Consider the following 16,133-nt stretch of genomic DNA (forward strand, 5'->3'; position numbering starts at 1 on the left):
TGTACCCACTCCAGCTGGTGCTACCACACCGAAAACCAACCCCCCATTCGGTGGTGGAATTACTCCCACGGCTGGTGCTTTCACTACTACCACGTCCTCTACTCTAGATACTACCACGACGACGACGACAACAACAACAACGACTACAACAACAACTTTGGCTGGTCGCAAAAAACGCGCCTATAGCGGATGTCCAGATTACTTAGTTAATAACTGCGCGTGGAACTGTCAGTATGCTGGGACTACCAGTACCAGTAACTGGTGGTCGACGACACCCGGCTGGGGTCACCCCACCCCCACGACGGCATACCAACACGGCCAGGGATGGGGAGCGCCTGCCGAGACAGAATCGGGTCTCTCTCTGGATATCGTCAAGTTCATCCAGAGCTTAGGACAGAAAGGGTCCAAGTTGTACAATTTCTTCCGGTAGTCTACCGTATGCCGTATACGGCAGTGCCGTATGCCGTAGCCCATTGTAAAACCGTGTTTTTGGCTTACGGTTACGTACGGCATGTTGTTCGCCGTAGTCTATTCCTATACGGTTACGTACGGCTGGACCGTACAGTAGCCGTATACGGCAGTACAGTAGTTAGTGATTTGCGAAGCAAACGTCTAGGGCGGCTGCCCCTCCGTTGCAAATCATAAATCCGTTGCAAATCACAGAGCATTGCAAATCGACATTACGAACTGGTCAGATCATCCGCGTCCACCGTGATGGATTCTCTACGTCGTATGATATGTTGAATGCTTATCGTTTGTTCTTGTAATTCATTTCACCTTTCATCTATCTGGTTTTCTTCGATAGACAGCATTTCCAGGGTCCTTATCCTCACTATTGTCTGCTGTTTCGTTCGGAGCTTATTGAACAGGATTGTATTTGTGTTACAGTGTTCAATAGTCCCTGGCAGGCTGCAGCAGATTTGCGTTTTGCAACAGCAACCATGTCCCAAAGCTTCCCAGAGCCTCCCAACCGCAATAATCGTGGTGAGGCCACAAAGGTTGCAAAGTGTTTGCGACAGGTGTTAGATTGTGGCGGAATGAGCGATGTTCAGTTCGCGGTGGGACGCCAGTATGGCGCAGTGAGGATCTTTCCAGCTCACAGGTGCTTACTCTGCTGCACATGCGATGGCGGCTCTCTGTTCTGATTGATACCTAGGTTACTATTGTGTAGAGTCATCATGGTTGCCCGTAGCGACGTGTTCCACACCATGTTCTATGGAAGCCTGCCAGAGAACTGCGCGAATCCCGTTAGTATTCCCGATATTCTTCCTGACGCCTTCGCTAATATGCTCAGGTAATACTACAGATAGTGTCCGATTGGTGGTGTTGCATGATATGCTGTGAGTACCTGTGTGTATGCCTGTATGGAGCAGTGGACGTACTGGGTACCCATCAAAATGAGCGGATTTTGTTACTACTGTAGCTATATCTACGCGGATACCGTGGCGAACCTCACCGAGGACAATGTGTTTGAGACACTGAACTGCGCCGATAAAAATGCCTTACCGTCGTTGGTTCGGAAATGCACCCGCTTTATCCTAAACAAGCTCAACAGGGACACCTGTCAAGAAATACTGGACAAGGTAGGTATCATGGGCAGGTTGCTCCGTTTCTGCTAGTAAATTTGTGTCTTTCTGTAGGCCGTTAGTTATAAATATACCCCACCCATAGTGGAGGATGCCGACTACAATATCATGGAGATGTGTCTTCGTTTGATTGATGCATCCGCGGAAGGCGTCTGGCAGTCGGATCAGTTCACAGCCATCGGACAAGAGGCGTTGCAGATTATCCTTCCACGAGAGTCGCTGGCCGCCGATGAAGTGACCATCTATTCGTCGGTTGAAAAGTAAGGAGCACTGGTTGTCTGCTCCAGGAAGATAATAATAGTAATAATAATAATAATAATGGAAGCAAAGACAGAATACAAACAGCATATATACAACCAGTAGTTAAAGTGGGCCGCGTACGACACGCTGTACGATTTCAGCCAGCTTCAAGGCGAAAATCGGCAAGTTGGCAGGTGGGCTGTGAGCGCCTGTAGCCAGAAGAATATGGAAGCTTCAGCCGTCAATCGGCGTGAAATGTTGGGCGCGGCATTGTATCTCGTCCGCTTCCCGCTGTTAACCGATGCACAACTTATGAATGGCCCCGCCAAGGCACTGACGAGCTTCTGCACTTTGTATCACTAGAAGTATTAGTATTATCCAACAACGGTAGCCAACTCCTTCAAGTAAATGCGTTTTCCCGGGCCATCGGTAGACACTAATTCGGATTAATCTAGAAAACATAGCTTTTTTGTTTTGGTTTTCTGAGTCTCATATCGATGGCTGTATAGAGAAGCAAACCGGTCAAGGTTTAGACAAAAGTTACCCAACCTCCGTAGGAATGTCCAATAGGAAGCCGCCACCAGCAGACGGTCCCAATGGTTTCGATACAATAAACTTAGTTACTTATTTTGTCGGTGGCGTTGCAAGGAACCGGCAAAGTTATAGAATTTGTCTCAGACAATCTTGTCTCTCGTGTTAACATTTTGCAAGAAGGCAAATAGTGTTGACAAACAGGTCGAGAGAAAGTAAACAAAGCAGTTTTCGTAAATCCATTTGCTTCTCCCTCCTTTTCCCGTGAATTATACGATCTTTGTTAACCCCGTTATGAATTTGTTCAGACTGCTGCTTCCATCGGAGCTATTGGACATCTTCCGCTACAAGCACGCCGATGTCAAATCGGAGCTGCCGTTCCGCACGGAGGCCCGAAAAAGTTAGCACATTCACGCAGTAAACGAAGACTGCCGAGTAATTGCATAGATTTGTTTTCAGTGAGTGGTCTTAATTGCAGATGAGTCGCGAACCGAGGGCCTCATCAATTTTACGGTGCCAGATGTCAGAAAGCTGGAGGAAGGCGAAACGTTGAGCGATCCAGTCGTAATTCGGAAGATGCCTTGGTGAGTCGTTCTACGAGGATAAAACGACGAAATGTGATTAAAGGGCAATCGTACTGCAGGAGAATTCTGGTTAAGAAGCGCACCAAGACAGGGTCTTCTCAGACTCAGTGGGGCTGTTTTGTAAAATGTGATGTTGAGGTGAATTCGGACTCCTGGAAATGTGAAGCTGTTGTAGAACTCCGAATTTTACCATGGAAAGCGGAGTTAGCTCCCATTAGTCAAAGTATGTTTTGCTGACCGCTATCAGCACTCTTCAGACAGAATATCCGGTAAAACGTTCGTTTACATATGCTTGCTTCAGCGACATACGATGAGTTCTGCAAAAATGAAATTGACTGGGGAAATAGGAATTATGGAACTTCGAAACCTATAGCATACGAGGTAATGTTTCTCGGACCACAGATTAAAATAGGACCATAGAATAATAAGTTTTGTGCTCAAGGACTTACTGGACCCGACGAAAGGATACGTTAATTAATTAACGTATCCTTTCGTCGGGTCCAGTAAGTCCTTGAGCAGGGTTATAACCCTAGTGACTTCTCGCTTAAACTGCAAGTCAAGCTCACTGCTGACCTCCCTTTCTGAGTTGATTGAACGCCCTTGGTCAGGACTGGCGTAATCTGACTAACAATATTTTGGCTAATATAAAATATAAGACTGTTATTAAATATAGGTAATGTCTGGGTTTCGACACGCACCGTTGAATAAAAGAAGTATTTCGTTTTTTCAATGGTTCTTGAACCGACGATGTCTTTGGCAAAATCTCCGATTAGCTCGAACTTGCGAAGTTGTCTGATTGAGTTAAGTAGCGTTAGATGAAGTATTTTGGAGGCCGATACAGCCTTGAAAATTGAAATAATAAATTCTGTTTTACTCATTAGTACCGATTGACTTTGGTGTTGGGTATCAGAATTGTAGATTGTGCAACAAGGCACAGAATATTCCGAGTGTACTTAAATGGCAATAGCTATACTTATTACGGTAGAGCGGAAGACTAGCTAGTTTGCCATTACAAGACCAGAGCCAACTGTTCACTTGGCATTAAGCCACCCTGTGAACCTTTTATATAAAGATATTAACCCAGAAATTCTCCGCAAACAAAACAGTCAAAACACTAACATTTCCATTTTCTATCAGCAGTACGTACAAATTTACAATACTTGATACACAGCATTAGGCCATTAGCACAGTAGTTAGTACACCGGCCAAGGTGCGGGGAGCGGATCGTGTGTGATATGTTCAAAGAGCTGCCGCCGACACGATTTATAACCTCAAGATGTCACCTGCGGGGCGATGACGAACCTTCGATTCTGAGTAGCTTACCGCCCAAAGGTGCAGTAGCTGGGTAGCATTCGTGATTTGCGTGGACACGCCGTTTCGGGGTGGTTGGAAGTCAGATGCCTATGAGATGCCGAGAAGTCAGCGTAGTCCGGCCCGTAACGACACGGGCTTTTCCGGTCACTTTTTAAAAAGCGCGCGCTCGCAAGATGATGTTTCATGTACATCTACACTAACGGAAAACCAATCTCTACGAATAGAAAAGCGCATGCTCCATAAAAAAGTGTAAAGTGCTCTGTAAATTGTGGGGCGATGCCGATGGCGGTAGCCGGGTAGCGTATGCGCAGTTTCATTTTGCCGCATTGCGAAATTCCTGTAGTCAGTGATGTGCGAAGCAACGTCTCTGGCGGCTGCCACTCCGCCGCAAATCACGAATTCTGCTGACCACAGAAACGGCAGTCACAATACTCTGTGGTTGCACTAAACGCGTGCAATCTGTTCTGCAGTTTGACTTCGTTCGCATCCGTTGAGAATGTTCAAATTCAAATTATGTGCTTACGACGAAATCTTATATCTATATCTCGGAACTTTGAATCACCTTTCCCATTTTGGATTCTGAACGTGGATTGGTCAGGTTGCGACTAACACTAGCGATCCCTGTTTCTGCGCTATTTCGTTAAATTTGACTGGTATTCAGATTCTGACCTGCGCCGCCTGCAAAGTGTTATCCGTAGTACTGGCTAACTCTCCAGTGTCTGAAAATCCCGCGCCATCCTCGAACTACTCGTATACAATCACGGCAGGATGGCGAAGATTGGCGATTGTTTCAAGCCGTTGCTGGCCTGTAGGAAAATCAGTGATGTTCAGTTCGCGGTGGGACGTGATTATGGCATAGCAAAAATCTTTCCAGCGCACAGGTGAGGACTGACTGACTGAGTGACTGAGGATTGGTTAAATACATTACTGCACGCTTTCCAGCACATTCATCCATAGTTTGCCAATACGTTTCCTCCGCCTCGATTCCGTTTTACAGCCATTTAGAATTATTGTCAGTGTATTTATGTAGATTGGTCCTTAGTGTTCGCAGCGTTGTTTTCGAAACCATGTTCTACGGAAGTCTCCCGGATAAATGTACGGGTCCCATCGACATCCCGGACATTCTTCCGGACGCCTTCGCCAACATGCTGAGGTTCTTCTGACGTGCAAATTTTGCTGCTTTTGCATCCAGTACTGTACATGACCGCACAATTTGCGCAGCTTCCTCTACACCGATAAGGTGACGAATTTCACTCAGGACAACGTCTTCGACACGTTAAAATGCGCTGACAAGTACGATTTACCGTTGCTGGTGACCATGTGCACGGACTTCGTCCTGGACACGATCGACGTTCACAACTGCTTGGATAGTCTGGACAGCGTAGGTTATCTCAGTAGGTTATGCTGCATTGAGCTGTCTCATATTTATTGAGAATCGTTGATCCCTAGGCTCTGCACTTTGGAGAGGCCGCGCCGAGCATCCTGGAGAAGTGTTTGTGTTTGATTGATGAATCAGTAATTATCTGGCGGTCGGAAAAGTTCCGCACGATCGGGGAGAAAGCTTTACGAGCCATTCTGCAACGGGATACTTTGACAGCCAACGAACATAGCATCTGTTCGTCTGTTAACGAGTAAATCAATTATTTGAGCAGTAAGACACTGCAACGCTTGTCTTATCTTTGACTTTTATTATACGGTTTTGAAGGTGGTCTGCAAACATGTGCGCGCAGAGGAACATGGACGCTACCCCCGCCAATCGACGTGAAGTATTGGGCCAGGCGCTGTATCTCATTCGATTTCCGCTCATGACCGAAGCTCAGCTGTTAGATGGTCCCGTTAAGGTGCGTTATATGCATCGATTTAGGGCCACTTTGTTAATTAGTTTTACACCCCTGGCCAGGGACTATCTACAATGTATGTAGCTAGGGACCTTTGGAGCGATCGATAAGTCTAGTACACGGTGAACTACGAAACCTTTAAAGTGCAATTGAAACTAAATGTATTTGGTGAAATTTTTTGCTTTATTCAGAGTGGTCTGTTGCTACAGTCGGAGGCACTGGACATATATCTCCATAAACATGCCACTACCAAGCCGGAGCTCTTGTTCCGAACGGATCCCCGACAAAGTTAGCGCTCTCACGTGTTTTTTGAAAATTGTAGCCCTTGCCCAGCGAAGCTATGAATGTACCAAGGTCCATTTGTTCGTCCATAAATTGACTATAATAATGTTGGCGTCTGTTCCAGATGTACGCGCTGAGGGTGTTATTCATTATACTATTCCGGATTTGAGGGAACTACGAGACCAGCATGCGACCAGCGATTTTATAACAGTGAGAAAGCTGCTTTGGTAGGAGGCTTGCTCTGGAATTACCAATCGATAGTTGTTACTTGTACTTTGAAGACAATAGCAATTGACAGGGTTTCCTTTTAGGGGTATCGGCGTTGCACAAAAAATGCACGGTGCTCTGGGCTTCTACCTACTATGTACTGGATATTATGCGAGGTTGGATTCCTGGACGTGCCATGTTAATGCAGAGTTGCGACTGCTGCCTTGGAAAACGGAAACTGAGCCAATTACGAAACGTATGCATACTGATGTTGATCATCCGCTACCACAGCACGATTGTCATACTCGCAAAAATATTCTTGATTCATCTAGCATTGTCGCGGCTGTTTGACAAGAAATCATTGGCCTGGGGATACAGGAAATTTATCTCTATGGAGGTTAGTGTGTTGCACGGGAAACGCATAATTGCAGTTTTAAGCATAACTGCAGTTTCATCTAGAGGCTACAGTACACATTGTTCACCAAATGATAAGGGTTTGCTTCAAGGAATTACTGGATCCGGATAACGGCTACGTCAATCCTAGTGACTTCTCCTTGAGACTGGAGATCAAAGTGACTGCTGACCTTCCTACTGGAATCGAATGATTGAAGTGTGCATACGGACGCGCCAGGAATAAGGAACGCGAAATAAGGAATACGAAACTAAAATCGCTCCAGAAATGGTTTTTCGCTTCCTGGTGCATGGAGGGATGGCGAAATCGTTCATGTACGCTGTCGGGTTTTGTATCAGTTCTTCGGTTCGATCATGGAGCTCGTAGGATAGTGAGATCATGAGATCGGTCGTGTACAGATTATAAAATTGTTTGATTAGAATAACAGTGCCATGTGTTGGTTGAAGATTTCGTCCTGAAGCGATTATGTTGTTTTGACGGTACATGAGTACAGCACAGTCTGCATATCTGTGCGACTGTGCGGACCGTGCCAAATTTCATTCAGAGTACACTTGTAACGCTCATTGCTTTGTACAGTAATGAGTACAGAGTAGGCTGAATAACGAAGCTTGAAATGTTAAACAATAAATCAGAGCAGCTTAAACTAAAATTTAAGGCGTTGAAAAAAGATATCAAAGAAATTCAATGATTTATTGCCAAAGTGTAGGGTCAGTTACAATATGCAAAGGTTACTGAACGTCGCCCGCCCAGGAAATTGTTCGCACATCGTGAACCGAAGTACACTTATATGCAAGGATTTCGTACAAACTTTTTGGCTGATCAGGATCTTATAACTTGATTGACTGAGAGTCATGAAATGATGCTTGTTTGAGGATCAGATAAAGAATTTTGCTGCAGGATTCCGTTTCAGTACTCAATTACCGTCTCAGTGCGCGTTGCAGTACGCACCATGTGTCCCATGGTAAGTCCAGAATTACACCGGCTGATGCCGACACCGTGCGAACAAGCGACTGAGTCATTAAAATTGTCACATAGATTGATGTCTGCGCCACTCAAGATTAAGGACCGCTTCCTGCTTGCAGAAGCCACTTCCGGTGATGCCCTTGGCAGTGACGTCGATAAAGTAGTAAATTTCTTTGTCCTTGACGGTTCGCCAACTTCAGCATCCATCGAAGTCGAGTTCATTCAAAGCCGGCGAATCGCTAACGCCGTCTGCGATGACCACGGCGCCTGCACTCCGACAGCCCGCCATGAACGATGTGTTTCGTTCGAGGCGACGAAGAAGGCGTGTGTGTCTCCCGCTTGTCTCCCGCAGATCATAGCCGCGGACGACAACGTCCCATCGTGCCGTAGCAACGATGAAAGTACCAGCGTTGCTACGTTGTGTGTATTTAGTTGGTATTTTGCTGTTGTTCCGAGCGGACAATATAAAAAATTATGCCGTTCGTTACATATATTTCATCATTGTTCAGCCGTTTGGCCATTTCCTCCACCGTCTTGCACATTAACATTGACGCTGCAGCTGAGTGCTCAGATCGAAGTGGGCATTGGGCGTGTCACCTTCTGACCTACTACCTGAAATTTGCAGTGGATGGTTTTAGACTCTGAGCCTACTGGAGGACACGATGGCGGCGAAGAAGTTTGCGTCCGTCGTGCAATGAAGAGACAGGCGATATGGGTAGGTCTGCCGCGAATAAAGCGCATGAATCAGCTCAGCGCAGCCCCTTTATCTTTTAGCATGGCATGGGGCGTGTAATGTATGGCGTCACGAGATTTCCATATTGCCCAATCCCATGGCAACGTGCCATGAGATTGTCTCGCCTTATTATTATTGTTGTTGTTGCCCTTTGTTTGTTGTATTCAGTTCACGATGAAATAAAGAGCAGATCGCTCCTTCACGTCGTGACAGGGCGGTTTGGTCTCGTCGACGCCTGTCCTTGGTTAGAAGGTGCATCGGTTGAGGAGGGATTTCTCTCGGTGATCATGGGCGCGTCCACCACGTCTTATACGACGCGACGACCATCTCTCCCCATTGGCACATATCATGCTCGCTTCCATGGAAAGCGGCATCGCCACAAAAGGAACTCGCCATTCCCTGTGACAACTGCATCATGATCGCTCCGGTGTTCTGGTGGTGTCATGGAACTGTGCACTAATTTTGAAAGACATGTCTGCCACTAATAATGCCGAAAACTATCAAGAGAGTCTGGACTCTAAAGAAATAGATGTACGACTCGACTCGTATTTGTTGAAATGATTACTGTCCACTATCCACTGGTGGGTGGATATTGCCCACCGCCAACGGGTGAGAGGCAGTGTACGTGATACCGTGCAGCGTGACAGCGTCAAGAGAAATTAACGTTCCCGTAATCAAAACGGAGTGACTATTTTGCCGCAGTTTTTGCGGCAAAATAGCCTTAGCCTAATCAAAAGTTCTGATTCAAAAAAATCAAAACACGCTTTTTAACACGTTTACTGCTTTGTTTTACTCCTCAGTGATGTCTTTTCGATTTACTTTCATCCTTTCGTATTTCGGGAATAAACTCGTCAGATCTCTGAGATTCTGGCTGGTTAAAATCAATGCCTTACGTGTCTTTGGGACGGCTCTGGGAGGTTCTCTTCGAACCGTGTTCCATGCGATCCGAAGGTTCGCAGTGCCTCCGAATCGGATAAGGTCCCGAACCTGTTTCCCAACATGGAACGCGCGAAGTCGCGCCGAGGTGGCCAAGCTTGGCGACTGTGCAAAGAAACTGCTGTTCTGTGAAGACATGAGCGATGTGCAGTTCGCCGTCGGACGTGATTATGGCGCCGTGAAGATCTTTCCAGCTCACAAGTAAGCTTACAGTTTTCATCTTCGATTTTGTATACCGTATACGAGTATTCTTTCATCCATCAATGACCATCAAATCCGATGAGCCTTCGTTTCCGTACCCTGCTTTGTTATCCAGGCTCTTAATGGGCCTCCGCAGCGCTGTATTCCACGTAATGTTCTATGGAAGCTTGCCCGATAAGTGCTCAGCTCCCATTGACATTCCCGACGCTCATCCCGACGCCTTTGCGAACATGCTAAGGTACGAGCTACCGCGTTTCGTGGTCGTTGCAGCGTATATCTGATAACACAGAATTTTACAGTTACATCTACACCGACATGGTGACGAATCTCACCCACGACAACGTCTTCGACACGTTGAAGTGTGCTGACAAGTACGACTTGCCGTTGCTGGTAGCGATGTGCACCAACGTCGTCCTGGACACGCTCAACCTCAACAACTGCCTGCAAATTCTGGATAATGTAGGTCTTCTAGTTTGCTACCATGAACTGCCTGAGTTTATAAAAAATGCAATTTGTAGGCGGTGCTGTATGCAGGTCCGGCGCCGAAGATCCTGGAGAAGTGCTTGGCTTTGATTGATCAATCACCGTTGACTATTTGGCAGTCGGATCAGTTTTGTGAAATCGGGCAAGAGGCTTTACAAGCCATTCTCAAACGGGATACGTTGACGGCCAACGAAGATACCATTTGTTCAGCGGTTGGCAGGTAGCGGTTCAGCGGTCTTTGCATTCCTTTTTTAAAGCGAGTGCGTGCTATTTATGGCTTTTATCGGTTTTGCAACAGCCGTTTTCTGGCAGGTGGGCTACGAAAATGTGCACGCTAAGGAACATGGACGCAACATTCGCTAATCGGCGTGAAGCATTGGGCCAGGCGTTTTTTCTCATCCGGTTCCCGTTGTTGACGGATGCACAGCTGCTGGATGAGCCCGTGAAGGTACGGTCTTCTCTCCGATTGATAAGTTGTTCCTCAGCAAGCTTTGAATAACGCGACGACAAAAAACTGAGCCGCCGGATTACATCGGAAACTGGCTAGCTAAATTGCTGCGTTTTATGCAGAGCGGTTTATTGCTGTTATCGGAAGTACTGGACATCAGCCTCTGTAAGCAGGGCACCATTAAACCACAACTGCCGTTCTGTGCGGAACCCCGACGAAGTTAGCACATTGAGAGCGGTAACTGACAACCGCATTCGTATTTTATGCATGTTTTGGCATTTCCTAGATGTTCTCGCTGAGGGTGTCATTAACTTTACAATTCCGGATGTGAGGGAGCTGCAGACGAAGCCTGCGTACAGCAGTCCAGTAACGATCAGAAAGCTGCTGTGGTAAGGGATTCGCTGATGCAAAATTAACTGTGCCAACTTTGAACACAGTTGATATATCCAAAAGGTTGATGGTAAGACGTAGGTCGTTCTGCAGGAGAATCGTGATTGTGAAGGAAACTGTCGGGTCATCTGCTGCTCTCGGCTTCTTCCTTTATTGTTCTGGCTTTCCGAAATCGACCTCCTGGACGTGCAAAGTTAATGCGGAGCTGCGCCTGCTTCCGTGGGTAGCGGCAATTGCACCAATTGAACACAGTAAGCACGTTTAACTATACGATTATTGCTGTATCCTCAGAAAATCGGTGGTACATATTTGCGAGGTTGTTATGAAATTTTGCAGAGATGTCCCAGTTGTTTGACGAGAATTCATGTAGCTGGGGATGTTCCGAATACATTTCAATGGAGGTGAGGGCTTTTGCGGTAATTCTTCAGCTACATAATTGTTGATAAATGTGTGTATACGCAGGATTTGCTGGATCCATCGAACGGTTATGTCGATCCTGGTGACTTCTCCTTGAAACTGCAGGTCTATGTCAATGCGGATCTCCCTGTAGGGATCGAATGAATCCCGGGCATGTTTGGATGTATGGGAGCAAGGACACGCGCGTGACAGAAGAGTTGTGTTTTCGTTTAAATTTGGGATTCCTGAAAGATTTTTCTCTTGTTGTATCGTTACACTACCGCTTCGATATGCGTTGCGAATATTCCATACACGTAACACCGTTCCGTTTGGTTGAGGGAACAACTTGAGCACAAATCGTTTAGTAAAGAAACAGAAAGCATGCGCTTTAGTTGAAGCCGCGTGTCTTGGATTACGCCAGTTGATCCTAATGGACTCATCTGCATTACATTACAAACCTACATATTTTCACATACATACAGATATGTATAAGCTACAAACAAGATACAGGTATCATAAATGCATAAAAGTATTTCACAGATGAATCATAATTATTTATGTTGTTACCTTCTTTCTTTAGTTGAATGGAATCTCCGTTTTTTTGCCTTCGCCGTCGACACACGTTTAAGAAATGCCTTCCATTCAGGTAGCTGTACACACAGAATCCTTTGCCAAGCTCACTTTCTGCTTTTCATTAAGAAGAGTTTAATGTCCCTACGTAACACAGTTTGCGTCATGAGACATGCATAGCAGATGAAAAGACGCTAGTAAAGTCAGTAAAGTAACGATTTACTAAGATAAGTTCAAGAACAACAGAGAACGTTTGGATGGGACACGTTCAGGATATTTTAGACGGGGCAGTGCCCAAGTCGTAAAGAGAATGATACGTACTCGTGTGAAGACACTTGCCGGGTGATGAGACTTATGAGCAATTTAGTGTATACCGCGCACTGATGCGAGCACACGTTTCGCTAACAACAGGATCTGCTCGGACAGTCGTACTGGATTTGGTAGCTGCTTGCCAGATGACCCAGAATCATAAGCGACGAGCTTTCAGGTTTTATATTTTGCAGCATTCGATTCTGATTCGCATTGAATACTGGATCACGAGTTCTGTACTATTTCGTTCGAAATGTTTAATATTCGGCCATATCTGTGAACTGTGAAGTGTACTGCGAAGTCCGAATAAACAGCACACAACTCGATGCCGATTTTTGCTGTCATGTCTGAAAATCCAACAACGACTCACTTCGTAAATTCCGTCACGATCGCCAAAATCGGTGATTGTATCAAGCCCTTGTTGGGCTGCAGGGAAACGAGCGATGTTCAGTTCAAGGTGGGACGTGATTATGGCGCAACGAAGTTATTCCTAGCTCACAGGTGAGATCCTCGGATGCGGAGCTGTTAACCTTGTATTCATATTTTACAGAATGTTTTGTCGATTTATGTCTGATTACCTTGAGGATTATAGTCTGTATCTGTATATAGGGTTATTATGAATGCCCGGAGCGCCGTGTTCCATAAAATGTTCTATGGAAGCTTACCGCAGAACTCCTCAGCTCCCATCGACATTCCCGACATTCATCATGAGGCCTTCGCCAACATGCTTACGTATGGCTGCGCTTCTAGCAAATTGTCTTCCATGTATTGCTAAAACATCTTAATTTTTGCAGCTACATCTACACCGACGCGGTGACGAATTTCACCCATGACAACGTCTTCGATACGTTACGGTGCGCTGATAAGTACGATCTGCCGTTGCTGGTGGCAATGTGCACTGACTTCGTCCTGGACGCACTTAACGCCGGCAACTGCCTGGATATCTTGGACAAAGTAGGGCTTCTCGGATATCCACGGCGTACGGCGTATGCCGGACTCAAATGTGTTGCGTTTCTAAAAATAATGTGTTTTTTAGGCGGTGCACTATGCAAGTGTTGCGCCCATTATCTTGGAAAAGTGCTTGTGCCTGATTGATGAATCAGCGATAAGTATCTGGTACTCGGAGAATTTCTCTGACATTGGTCAAGAGGCTCTCCAAGTCATTCTCCAGCGGGACACTTTGACAGCCAACGAAATCACCATTTGTTTTTCTGTTAACAAGTAAACCCGGTTTAACTGCCGTTTTCTTACTAACACGGGAGATCTCTGAAATTTATCGTTTCTCTACAGGTGGGCTGTGAAAATGTGCATGCAACAAAATATGGCCGATTCCACCAGCAATCGGCGCCCAGTTTTGGGTCAGGCGTTGCAACTCCTCCGGTTTCCGCTTCTGTCCCATGCTCAATTACTGAAGGGGCCAGTCAAGGTACAGTACATTTTTTGCACCCATTTGTCTGTCTTTTATATCAAGCCATATGTAAAGAAATGTAAGCATTTAACCCTTTTAGTGAGTGTAAATTTGCGATGGCCGGCAGGCGCAGCGATATGAGTGCAGGCAGGCCGAGTAAAAGAGAGCAAGCTCACGGAACACTCAAACGGGAAAGCGAAGTTCTGTGTTTTTTTTTATTTAGTGGGGACTATTGCTGAAATAAGAGGCACGGGACATCCGCCTGTGTAAGCTTGGCTCTACCAAGGCGCAGATGCCTTACCCAACGGATCCCCGACAAAGTTAGTGCGCTAATCCGTTTAGCGAAAATAACATCCACAGATTTAGTACTGCTTAATAATTCCAGATGTACGAGCTGAGGGTATCATTAGTTATATGATTCCCGATGCCAGACAGTTGCAAGAGAAGGCTACAGGTAGTGAACCCATAACAGTCCGAAAACTGCTTTGGTAAGGCGTCAACATACCGAAAACAGGGACCAGCGGAACATTATTGCCACTGACAGCCGTCGTTTTGTAGGGGCATTCGCGTCAGGAAAGAGACGCAGGGCGAGTCTGCTTTTCTTAGCTTCCGCCTGTGCTGTTCGGGCTATCCGAAATCGGCTTCCTGGGAGTAACGGACTGATGCAGACATATGCCTGCTGCCATGGAAAACGGAAACTACACCGATTAAAAGAAGTATGAGGGTTTTGTGTATTTATCTGCTGTTTCAGATAAACCATAACTATAACCTTTGTACAAGTTTGTACACTTTGTAGACTTCTCCGAGATTTTTGGCGAGAATGCAGTTGCCTATGGTGGGAAATATATTTCTATGAAGGTAAGGGTTGATGTGCACAAATCTCTATTTCATTTGCCTTCTTGGTAATTTCGTACCCGACTACCCATTATTCACGGAAACTACTTGCTCTCCAGAAATTGCTGGACCCGAAGAAAGGCTACGTCAACCCTTCTGACTTCTCCGTCAGACTGCAAGTTAAAGTCACTGCTGACCTTCCGGAAGGAATCGCTTGAAAGATGCGCCTGTGCGACCTAAAAAAGACGGCAAGCTCTTACGATAACAACACTATCTTCGGAACGGTTGTGAGTTTCTTAATTCTTTGCGCGTCCAGAGATGGAGTGATTTTTCATTCGTCAACGAATTTTACCAACTCGATCGCGTTACTAAATCTGCAATAACCCAGAAGCTCATAAGATGATTAGTTCTAACTGGGATTATAAAATGTTGATTTATTACTCACTGTAAGTTGATTGTTGACTGCATAATTCTAAAGAATAACTCTGTTTATTGGGCAATAGCCGCCATAACAACAAAAGTGCAAGCGCGGGCACACTACTTTACAGTTAAAATTTATTTCTAAAGAATTAAATACGATGTGTTGGTTACAAACTTACAGAACCTGTGTTTGAAATAAATTTTCGCTTTCCCGTGAGACACGTACATAATTCACTAAAATCAGTACACAATCGCCACACACACAAATGCAGTTTACGAGTTTGTACATACGCGCTTTAAAATTAATATTCTATGGTAGTACGAGTACATCTGCTTTTCCTGTCGGTTAAGCAAACTGGCGTAAAAAATCCTTGTTCTTGGTAATTGTCAATCCATACAGAATTTCGCGAAGGAATATGCATAAGAAGCTCTCCGACACTTCGTTACTTTTTAAAGTTTCATATTACATGCGAAACAGTTTGGCAAAGGAACATGTTCTTTATAAAAGTAACTGCTTTCAGAAACTAATTATTTTAGAGTATCATGTAACTGCTTTAGCCAGTGAGCCACTGATACGGTTACATGCGATTCCGCTCGGTGGCGGTACTTGTTATGTAAAATCGAGGACAACGTTCCAAATTAATAGCTTAAATTGAGGCGAAATTATAACATCTAAGTGCGTGCTGCATGAAATTATTTCAGCAGTCAGCCGGAACTGTTAGTCTTGTGGACGGTAATCTGCCGCAGAACGTCCAGCAGCACGATATATACGACCTGGTTGCTGACGCCACTTCCGGTGATACCCACGGTAATCCCTGTCGCCGTCTATCATGCAACACGCCGTTACCTGGCACGAAGACCTACTGCAACTCGTTTTGTCCACCAGTATGTTTTAGTCTTCAAAGCCGACAAATCGTTGCCGGACCGGCTACCGGCCGGCGCGCCGACTGGTCTCCACAATCGGTGACTATCTTCTGCATGTGGGTAGGCGTGGGCGCAGAAAAAGGATTTATCGTGTTTCATCAAGATGTTGTCGGTGCCTTCGTCG

At 45.7% G+C, this 16,133-nt stretch overlaps 2 protein-coding genes across 2 annotated transcripts; both read left to right on the forward strand.

Annotated features, from left to right (window-relative positions):
- The first annotated feature begins 941 nt into the window (after positions 1-941).
- LOC129596703 (uncharacterized) lies at positions 942-7,187 on the forward strand. The gene is made up of 16 exons (XM_055494050.1): positions 942-1,102; positions 1,172-1,294; positions 1,424-1,583; positions 1,641-1,846; positions 2,666-2,757; positions 2,836-2,941; positions 5,068-5,136; positions 5,286-5,408; positions 5,477-5,636; positions 5,705-5,886; positions 5,961-6,096; positions 6,285-6,381; positions 6,500-6,602; positions 6,687-6,838; positions 6,915-6,979; positions 7,089-7,187. The coding sequence occupies exons 1-16, from the start codon at positions 942-944 to the stop codon at positions 7,185-7,187; spliced, it is 2,034 nt and encodes a 677-aa protein (XP_055350025.1).
- A 2,237-nt stretch (positions 7,188-9,424) lies between these two features.
- Positions 9,425-11,923, forward strand: LOC129596699 (BTB/POZ domain-containing protein 3-like). Its single transcript, XM_055494043.1, has 10 exons — positions 9,425-9,827; positions 9,943-10,065; positions 10,127-10,286; positions 10,346-10,530; positions 10,623-10,758; positions 10,881-10,977; positions 11,045-11,147; positions 11,242-11,399; positions 11,485-11,549; positions 11,611-11,923. Exons 1-10 carry the CDS (start codon positions 9,493-9,495, stop codon positions 11,707-11,709), a joined length of 1,461 nt encoding a protein of 486 aa, XP_055350018.1. The 5' UTR covers positions 9,425-9,492; the 3' UTR covers positions 11,710-11,923.
- Positions 11,924-16,133: the final 4,210 nt, after the last annotated feature.

Source organism: Paramacrobiotus metropolitanus, unplaced genomic scaffold (genome assembly GCF_019649055.1).
Source record: "Paramacrobiotus metropolitanus isolate TYO unplaced genomic scaffold, Prichtersi_v1.0 Parri_scaffold0000094, whole genome shotgun sequence".
NCBI classification, from domain to species: Eukaryota; Metazoa; Tardigrada; class Eutardigrada; order Parachela; family Macrobiotidae; genus Paramacrobiotus; species Paramacrobiotus metropolitanus.